Source organism: Macadamia integrifolia, unplaced genomic scaffold, assembly GCF_013358625.1.
Source record: "Macadamia integrifolia cultivar HAES 741 unplaced genomic scaffold, SCU_Mint_v3 scaffold711, whole genome shotgun sequence".
Lineage (NCBI taxonomy): Eukaryota > Viridiplantae > Streptophyta > Magnoliopsida > Proteales > Proteaceae > Macadamia > Macadamia integrifolia.
Window position 1 is genome coordinate 6005 of NW_024870520.1, and position 10177 is coordinate 16181.

Sequence of the window (10177 nt, forward strand, 5' to 3'; positions counted from 1 at the left end):
TGGTGCATACTAGTCCATTAATGGAACTATCATAAGTTGGAAGTCGGTTTGTTGACCATATACTTGGTGCATACTAGTCCATTAATGGAACTATTATAAGTTGGACTTACTCACACCTCTGTGTAGTTGGTGTAACTGATCGCTACTTTAGGAAGCAGAAAGATACACAGACATAAAAACGAGAGAGAGAGAGAGAGAGAGAGAGAGAGAGATTGTGGCATATCATTGTAAGAGCAGGTAGGCCTTAAATTTTTAATTTTTTGGTAAATAGTAGGCCTTTTTATTTGAATCTTATCCTTGGGTGACCATAGCTTTTCTTTGGTACTGCACACAGACTATCTGCCCTTTTATTTGAATCATTTCTTATCTTTGGTACTGCATATAGACTTGGCAATCCTTACTTTATAACCTGCTCCATTAATTTTTCTTGTTTCTTCTCAGATTTGGATGAGACAATCAAATATTCAAATTCATAATCTCGAGATATAGGGCATGTTTGGTTTGTCATTGGAATTGACTCATTCAAACATTCTTCAAAATTCTTAATTGTTAAATATATATATATATATATATATATGTACAACCCCAAGAGAGAGAATCATGAGAGAAAAAGAAAAAGCAACCGTAGAGGAAGGAAAAGTAAGAAAAAGAAGAAGCTGGATGTGTATAGAAAAAAAAAAAAAAAAAAAAAGCTTAGGCCAAGGTGTAACACTATTAGTCAATAAAGCAAAACACCCAAATAATAAAATCTTTCTTTCCCTTGTCCTATCCAAGACATGCTTAACTAATCTAATTTATAAATAAATGAAGATAGATTATTTCAAATTATAATAATATAATAAAGTTCTATAGTAAAGCACATGTTCTGCCAAAAAAAAAAAGTAAAGCACATGGCCGTTGGCTATGAGTGGACAGGTTTGCCATTTTTTTCTTCTTAGCTTATAACTCAATTCAAATAATTAGAGGGCTATATATGTACTGAGACACTCACTGATGATACATAGTGAGATTTCTTTCAAAGTGAGAACAATGGGAAGCATAAGCTGTTCTTCAATTATAATCTTGGGTGTTCTAGTTTTTCTGGGTTCTGCTCAAGCTGCACTGCAGATGAACTTTTATGCTAAGACCTGCCCAAAAGCTGAGAAGATTGTCCTAGATTTTGTGAAAAAGCATATCCCCAATGCCCCATCTTTGGTTGGACCCTTGCTGAGAATGAATTTTCATGACTGCTTTGTGAGGGTAAGTTGTATATATCCTCTATAATTCTCAAAGTTTTGGTTTTCCATTTTCATATTTAAGGCCTAAAGGCTTTCTTCCTCTGTTTCTCCTGTTTCCTTTTTCAGGGTTGTGATGCATCAGTGCTCTTGAACTCTACATCAACTAACCAAGCTGAGAAATCTGGAGTTCCAAACCAAACACTCCGAGGTTTCGACTTCATTGACAGAATAAAGAGCTTGTTGGAGGCTAAGTGTCCTGGTGTAGTTTCTTGTGCTGACATTATTGCTTTGGTTGGAAGGGATGCAGTAGTCACAATAGTAAGGAATGGATTTCATTTTTATTATAATATTTTCAGTTTATCATCTCTATTCCACTCTCATATCTTCTTTTCCTACAATAATATCAGGGAGGACCCTCATGGTCAGTTCCAACAGGAAGAAGGGATGGACTCATCTCAAATGCTACAGAGACTTTAACCAATATTCCTGCACCCACTAGCAATTTCAGTACCCTAGTATCAAAGTTTGCTAGCAAAGGGCTTAATTTGAAAGATCTTGTTCTGCTCTCTGGTAAGCTTAACAAACTCGATTGCTGGGGGTAACATGTCTTGTATTCCGTTGTTGCATTTGTGGGTTGATTCCAAGGTATCAAGGGTATTTCGATAAATCATCTGTATAGGGTTTCTCTATAAACTTGTTACGATGGTCTCTCCCTATAATAAATTTGAAAGAAATGTGAGGACGACTAGTTGTAACCCTAATGAAGCAGATCTCATCTCGCCATGGACATAGGCAATCTTACCAAACCACGAAAATCTTTGTTTTATGTCATCATTTTCTACATTGATAACTAAAAATATTTCCTGCAAAGTCACTGTTCAGGTCACTAACATATATCTCATCAACTGGATTATCTCAGGCGCCCACACAATTGGTAATGCTCACTGCAATCAATCATTTGCAGCCCGCCTCTACAATTTCAGTGGCACTGGTGGACAAGATCCTTCACTAGATAGCGAGTATGCTGTCGCACTGAAAGCCAAGTGCAAGACTCCCCTTGATAACACCACAATATTTGAGATGGATCCAGGCAGTTTCAGGACATTTGATCTGGGTTACTACAAACAAGTACTTAAAAGAAGGGGTCTGTTTACGTCTGATGCAGCTCTGACCACAAACTCCACTACAAGGTCTGAGATCATTCAGCTTGCCCAGGGCACACTTTCTAATTTCTATGCAGAATTTGCCAAGTCCATGGAAAAGATGACTAAGGTTGGTGTCAAGACTGGATCATCAGGTGAGATTAGGAAGAATTGTGCAGTGTTGAACAGTTAAGCTCAGGGTTTGGGTCTGTTCTTTATTGGCTTCTTTGTAAGTTCATGGATTGTGATAAATAAAAGTTTAATTTTTTAATTCAGAAATTATGTTCAATGAAATGGTCTTTGATCTTTTTCTTTCCATATTGTGGTTAACTAATTTGAAAAACAGAGGCGTATCTAGTGCATGAGGCTCCCATCATTGTGGGGTCTGGGGAGGTCATAATATATGCAATTTTACCCTCATTTTATGAATTCAAACCCAGGTTTGGGTCTGTTCTTTATTGGCTTCTTTGTAAGTTCATGGATTGTGATAAATAAAAGTTCAATTTTTTAATTCAGAAATTATGTTCAATGAAACGGTCTTTGATCTTTTTCTTTCCATATTGTGGTTAACTAATTTGAAAAACAGAGGCGTATCTAGCGCATGAGGCTCCAATCATTGTGGGGCCTAGGGAGGTCATAATATATGCAATTTTACCCTCATTTTATGAATTCAAACCCAGGTTTGGGTCAGTTCTTTATTGGCTTCTTTGTAAGTTCATGGATTGTGATAAATAAAAGTTCAATTTTTTAATTCAGAAATTATGTTCAATGAAACGGTCTTTGATCTTTTTCTTTCCATATTGTGGTTAACTAATTTGAAAAACAGAGGCGTATTTAGTGCATGAGGCTCCCATCATTGTGGGGCCTGGGGAGGTCATAATATATGCAATCTTACCCTCATTTTATGAATTCAAACCCAGGACCACTAAGTTTCAATGGATCAACTTACCGTTGCGTTGAGATCCACCCTCTGGTTAATTAATTTTAAAACGAGTCACTATTTGGTAAAGTACATAAACCCTGAAATGGCTTAGCAAACCAAAATGAAACCATTTTATGCCCTGCCCTACATTTCCTCAACTTGGAGCCAATTTGAAATTAGTGAGGGCTAGCGTTAATCTGACTGAAGGACCACTTCTCCATCAGGCATCACTCCATAGGTGGAGCTGTTAAAGCTTAAAAAAGTGTATTGGTTATTGGATTCTTGAATACTTTTGGGTCCAAGCTCTAAAAAATATATGGTTTTCCATATCTAGGGCATCTCTTTCAAGACTCGAGAGGTAAATCTTAAAGCGATTGTTAGAAAAGGAGAGACTGTGATAGTGATACCCAGATGCACGAGACAGTAAAATCTTTTGGGTCCAAGCTATAAAAAGATATGGTTTTCCATATCTAGGGCATCTCTTTCAACACTGGAGAGGTAAATCTTAAGAGATTGTTAGAGAAGGAAACTGTGACAGTGATACGCAGATCCACGAGACAGTAAAATCTTTAACTCAGAGAAACAGATAAAATCACGTTAAAAGAGTATTAAAAGATGTCTATTGAGGATCAAACTACACAAGTAAGTTCACGTTAAGCATTCAAATTTGAATCACTTTCCAATGGCACAAAAATCCTCGGTGAGGAAGTGAGTGGCAGTGAACATTAGATTGCTGCGAAGCATGCCGGGGTCCTCCCAACTGTTGAATCCTCACTGCCACTCACTACCCGGCGTAAAGGATTTGAGTCCATCTGAATGAGCCCACTTGCTGACAATCCAACCCACAAAAGGGAGATGTATAGGCATTGACAAAAGCTGAAACCTGCACGCAATGAGCCCAAGGCTAGTCCGTGGGTAATTTCATGTTCAAAATTAGATGAACAATGAAAAAAATGCAAATGGCTGGTGCGGTCTAGGGAGAAGGAATCAGGAAAAGATACTGGTTAGCAGTAGGGTAGCTGGATCTATAGAAGCTGTTATGGAATTGGCCCATCAGCCACATGGACCCTTTCCTTTCTGCTATCGTCAAAACTTTCTTGGGCCGAACCAGAATTCTTTATTAAAAACGGAAAGCAAAGCCCCAAGGTTGCTATCTCAATATGACAACGAGTGGAATGAAACCAAAACTTAGGGGGATTAAGTTCACTTTTATTAATCTATTAACTTCCTCATATACAAGAGAAATGTAGAAGCTAACAGATGCATGAAAACTCAATATTGTAATGTGATGGGAACGAATGCACAAACACAAGGAAGAAATCAAGTGAACAATCACACTCTAACAACATGAGGATTTAACATGTTATGACACGAATGCTTAAATCCACTTGAGAAAAATAAAGAATTTTTTACTAAACCGGAAACATTCTACACCTCACAATATGTATCCCATCTAAGATTTTTCCCACAAAGACAATACATAGAAAATACTAAATACCCTAATCTCCGCATAATTATAATTTTACCCAGTGAACATTTGTGATCAAAAAATAATTTCCTACAGCATAAGATATCCCTCATCCAAAACTACCCCTTTGAATTGTATTTTATCGTTTAATTCCCTTCAATGTTTTTTTTTTTTTTTTGATACCCAGGGTGTCTAGATCTTTGACCCGACTAGTCCCTAGTCCTTGGGGTCCCTGTGATATCGCTTACACAAGACCGGGTCAGTCCGAGACGAAAACTCTCATGTGGTAGCCCCAAGAAGTTAGGTGCAACGGCAAAGCTTTGATCACAAGACCTCGCTTTTTGAGGCCGAGTACCATGTCCCCTCCAAGCCAATTGCACTAATCCCTTAGGGTTGTCCCTTTAATGCTTTAACTAACCAACATTTCAAAGAATAATATAATAAAATACCCACAACAGTATGGTTCAAAAAACTTTGGACAGGATAGGGTTAGGGATATTGAATTTAAAATTCAAGAAGTCTAAATATGTCATCAAGGCCACGATCAGTCACTTGTGTGAGAAGGGTGCATATGTTTTTGGTAAAGCAATGAAGACTATGTTTTCAGAAAGGTAAGGACCTGATCTTCCCATTGTCATAAAAGTGAGGGAGTATTCCCATAATCTATAAACGATTTTCTAAATAATGATGTTTAGAAATTTTGATGAACGAGCTTAATCAACACCTAGTTGAGACTTCGCACATGCGGGAGCCTCATGCCTGATGCACCCTTTGTACATAAATAGAGTAATCATTCATTCAGTCTAAGCTTGCCATAAGGTGCATTGACATCAAAGGTGATCAAAGGTGCTCAGCATTGCCCACTGCTAAATTAGGCTTGGAACAGGCTGCCCACTAAAAGCCTTTGGGCCTAAATTGGGCCAAGTTGATTGGAGCTTAGGCTAGCTGGGATGAAATAGTTGGAGGATATATGAACCTACCTCGAAATACCTCCCATCAATTAGGAACCTATCTTTGAGTTTATAAAATTTTCATCTTTTCCAAGTCAAAGCATGGCAGTTGTTACAACAAAAAGAACAAAACATGATTATTAAACCTTTGTTAGGCTTTTATGTCTTTTATTCCACAATGATCACATAATTATTATTGGGCTTACATATGTTTGAATTGAGTTTTGAATCCACTACAAGTAAATTGTAATTAGTGGAGACTTAAGTTTTCTAAGGTTTCCTATACATTGTCGGATTGGAGAAAACCCTAAACATAAGCAAGAAAGATCACATAGTGAGAAGAATAGTAATGTAGAATGTTTTTCTGATTCAGTACAAATTTCTTTAATACTCTCATATAGATGTACACATTTATACCAAATCACATTAAGTTAATCCTTAATCGAAATGTCACCATGATTCAAATAAAACAAAAGATTATTCTAATACGGCATCATTATCTTTACATTACCATTCATGCTTCCTTGCAAGACGAGTAATCATTCCAATTCATCTCACACCATCCACGGGATGTAGTCCCCACACCTCAAAGATGGTCCCCATGAGATTACCTGCAAGGGAAGGGATTCGGACTCACAATACTATACTGTATACTTTTCCCATCTCATACCAATTGTAGTCGTATTTATACCTTGCCATGAAGTATGGGAACACTTTTTTCTTTTTCTGCAAACTGTAATGCAACACAGAGACAGAAACAGAACCCTTTCCCCCTTCCAATAACAAAACGCTTTCAACTTCTTCATTTTCCTTTTCTCGAGTACAAGGAATCCAAGCTTTTCCTATGTTTCAAAACTCAAAAAAAGATCTATTCTTTCCTTTCCCAAATGAAAGACCCAATGTTCCACAGAGATCACTTCTCTTATCCGCCACCCTTTTTCCTACATAAACCCCCCTGTCGCCACCCATACCCACAAACTCCGGAGACAGTCGTGGTCGGAAAATGTCGGAAAACGGCGAAATACCAATTCACACTGCTCCGGCAAACCAGCCAAAGCGTCGCCACACAGCTCGGGCTCGCTATTATGCACACCGGGTGCGTGAAAGCCTGACGACACGTATCTCCAAATTCGTGTGCTCCATTTTCTTGGTTCTGCTTCTGGTTTTGGGTGTCGTCTTCTTCATCGTTTGGCTTAGCGTACGCCCACACCGGCCTAGGTTCCACATCAGTACTTTTTCCTTTCCGACCCTGGTACAAGATAACGGTTTCGAGAACGCTCAGGTATCGTTTAACGTTACGATCCGAAACCCGAACCAGGATATCGGGATTTATTACTATTCCATGAATAGTAGTCTGTATTATCAAGAGAAACGTATCGGAGGGGAGCCGTTACCGTTACCGTCAGCAACGCTCCCGTACTATCAGGAACCGCAGAGTACGATGTGGATAAGTGCGCAGTTGGGTGTGCCCACCTCTTTGGTGATAACAGATGAGCGGTGGGCGGCGTTAATGGCGGATAAGGCGAACGGAAAAGTGTGGTTTCGGTTGGAATTGACGTCGGTGATCCGGTTCAAAGTTTCCACGTGGGAAGGTAAGCACCATAAGATGCATGCCAGCTGTCAGGTTGTGGTGGGCCAGGATGGTATGATCTTGCCAGTCTCCAGAGATACGAGGTGCCCTCTTTATTTCAGTTGATGACATGGATATTTTTATTCTTTTGGTTTTAAAATGTAAGGTGGACTTGTATTTTCCTGATTTCCTTAGCCTTTGGCTCTCCAATTCCGATTAGCTGTCCCATAGGACCCATAGGACCTATACAATCATGCTGGTTTTTTTTTTTTTTTGGGAAAAGGGAAATAAGTAAAATCGGACAGATTCGACTTCTCATTAGTAAAAAAATATGGAGAATGTGGTGACCCAGAAAAGTATTTAAAAAAAAAAAAAAACACACGCACACACAAAACACAAATTATTCCCTAGTCTTGCTCTTGCCACTTGACATTCACAAAACTCAAACCCAATACTTATTAGAGAGAGACTTAGTGGATTCCAAATTTCAAAATCAAGGGCATAGGCTTGTACATGAAACTGATCTAATCTCATGTTGAAAGCGATCTCCGTGGTGTCTCTACATTGAAATTGGAATTTTACAGATTCCAAACAATGAACATGGATTGCTTCATTGAGGGTTTCATTACGAATAATCAATTGTGAGACTATGATGATGACGAGGGAATGATAGAAAAAATACAAAGCTTAATAACTTTCTCATACATGAATGCTCACGTACATCGCACAAAAAGTCACATGGACTCTATTCAATCCAGTGATCAATGCTACACACACACATTAGAGAGAGAGAGAGAGAGAGAGAGTTGAGTCCTCTTGTTGAGGCATACATGAATATTCTTGTACAAAAACATGATCCAGCCTCAAAGGACACCACCTTTCTTTCCCTTTTTATTCCCCTTCTTATGGAATTCATGACAAGAAGATTTCATTTGGAGGACTGATATTGGTTGAAAAGGCATCTTAGGATTGTTCAAAATCCAGTTTCCTTTTCATGATAATATTCCTCAGAAATTTTCTTAGTTTCAGTAATGTTTTAGGTCTTCCATGCACAAGAGTCAAAAGTCAAAGAGACTAGAGTTCCTAACAGTCCTCATTAGATGTTGGTCTACGACCAATGGGGAGCCGTTGAAGCCAACGTCAACTAAACCCTCTTGAGTGTCAATTATAGGCAAGTGACGATCAACACCCTTTGGTTTTCACCTTAAAAGGTTTAAGTGACCTTTCATTCCTCATTTCATCTCTCACAATTTTCGTCCCCTCTCTTGGCTATTTTTCAATCATTTAAAACCTTGTACGACAATCCTATTTTGGCTTTATATATAAGGAAAAAATTACAGGTCCAGGTTTTACCGTATTATTAAAGCGATTCCCTTTACTATTGACAATTACACTTAGGTCCACTTTTTCTAATGGTGTTAACTCTGAAGTTGAAATGACTATCTTACCCTTTTGACTAAAACACACATAGCCTAACGCTTCAACCATTAAGGAACTTGCAAACGGGTTTCTTCCCTTTCTACAACTAATTCCGGCCACCTAAGGAACCAACAAGCTCCGATGAAGGTAAGTCTCGGGTCTCTCTGGCTCTCAACGCATTCCCTGAATTTCCCGATTGCAAACGAGGACATTTAATTTAGGTACTTAGAGAAACTATAGGGATTTTAGAGAGGGAAGAATCAATCAAAGGGAAAAGGTGGAAGCATTTCTATGAGGAAGAACTCGAGTCAATCCATATAGTAGGCATTTTTTTTCCAACCTGAATATTATCTGGGACCTGGGATAGCTCCTAGAATTATATCAAATAATAAACTGATAATAAAAAGACAAGGGAAGACATTACCCTCCTTACCCAACCTAAGAGAGACAAGTCACTCTATCACTCTCAAAACCCAAAGAAAACACATACAAAATAACTCTTACATTCTAAAGACTGGTAAACCAACTTTGTCTTCTTAAATGATGCAACTAAAATCACTTAGAAGAGGATCATCATCATAGAAAATCAAATTTATTGTAGATTAGCATGCACAATTAGCTAAGCAATCTGTTACTCGATTATTTTCCCAGAGTGAAAACAAGATGTGAGCTCTCAGAGAATCGCAAAGGTTGACATCTTCCTGAAGCCAATACTAGCAGCTCTACAAAATACAAGACATTTGGGTAACCAGCTTCACAATCAAGGAAGAGTCTGAATTAAGATAAAAACGAAAGGGCCCAATTCCCAACACAATCTCAAGCCATCTTTAAGGGCTCTCAACTCTGCCATTGAATTTGAACACACCCAATAAAAATTGGAGAATGCCGCAAGAACATTCTCATTGTTGTTTCTAATAATGTCTCCCCCACCACTAATGTCTAGATTCTCTTTCCTTGCACCATCCACATTCAGTTTAATAGTATGAAAGGGAGGGCACCAACAAATAGGAACCAGAGCCTTAACCAGACTAAAAGGAAGATTTAACTTAAATACCTATAGAATAGAATTTAGTAGGATAAGTGACCTCACAAATCCTATATTTAATTCTCTCAACGATGGTAGCTGAGGCATGTGAGTCTTCACCATGTTTTCTGCTATTTTTTTCTTGTCATAATTCTCAAATACTAAACATGGGCAACAAGCCCATGATGTACTCACAAATACCCTTGACATCAGTTCGAGGCTGCCAATAAAGGATCTTAGTATCAATCTCCTGAGTTGAAATAACATCAATGTCAATTGTTCTTCTAAAAATTTCTCAAACCTTAGAAGTAGTTCTTCCCACCAATATAGTAGACTTGGGTATGTTTGGAGTTCTGTTGTGAACAATTCCTTTGGTTCATACTCCGTTTACATTGATATTTAGTTAGAGCACATCAACGTTGCTACAAAGAGTCCTGAATTTTCTTCGGCTGTTCCTTTACTTTT

The 10177-nt window shown here is 38.2% G+C and overlaps 2 protein-coding genes across 3 annotated transcripts; both read left to right on the forward strand.

The window, feature by feature from the left end:
* The first annotated feature begins 992 nt into the window (after positions 1-992).
* On the forward strand, positions 993-2874 carry LOC122069774 (peroxidase 3-like). Of its 2 annotated transcripts, XM_042633864.1 has the most exons (5): positions 993-1239; positions 1344-1535; positions 1625-1787; positions 2137-2559; positions 2800-2874. In XM_042633864.1, exons 1-4 carry the CDS (start codon positions 994-996, stop codon positions 2550-2552), a joined length of 1017 nt encoding a protein of 338 aa, XP_042489798.1. In that variant the 5' UTR covers position 993; the 3' UTR covers positions 2553-2559; positions 2800-2874. The 2 variants fall into 2 exon arrangements, with proteins under 2 accessions (XP_042489798.1, XP_042489797.1); XM_042633863.1 differs by lacking the exon at positions 2800-2874 and having other exon boundaries at positions 2137-2675.
* A 3571-nt stretch (positions 2875-6445) lies between these two features.
* On the forward strand, positions 6446-7459 carry LOC122069779 (NDR1/HIN1-like protein 26). The gene has a single exon (XM_042633869.1). It carries the CDS (start codon positions 6703-6705, stop codon positions 7393-7395), a length of 693 nt encoding a protein of 230 aa, XP_042489803.1. The 5' UTR covers positions 6446-6702; the 3' UTR covers positions 7396-7459.
* Positions 7460-10177: the final 2718 nt, after the last annotated feature.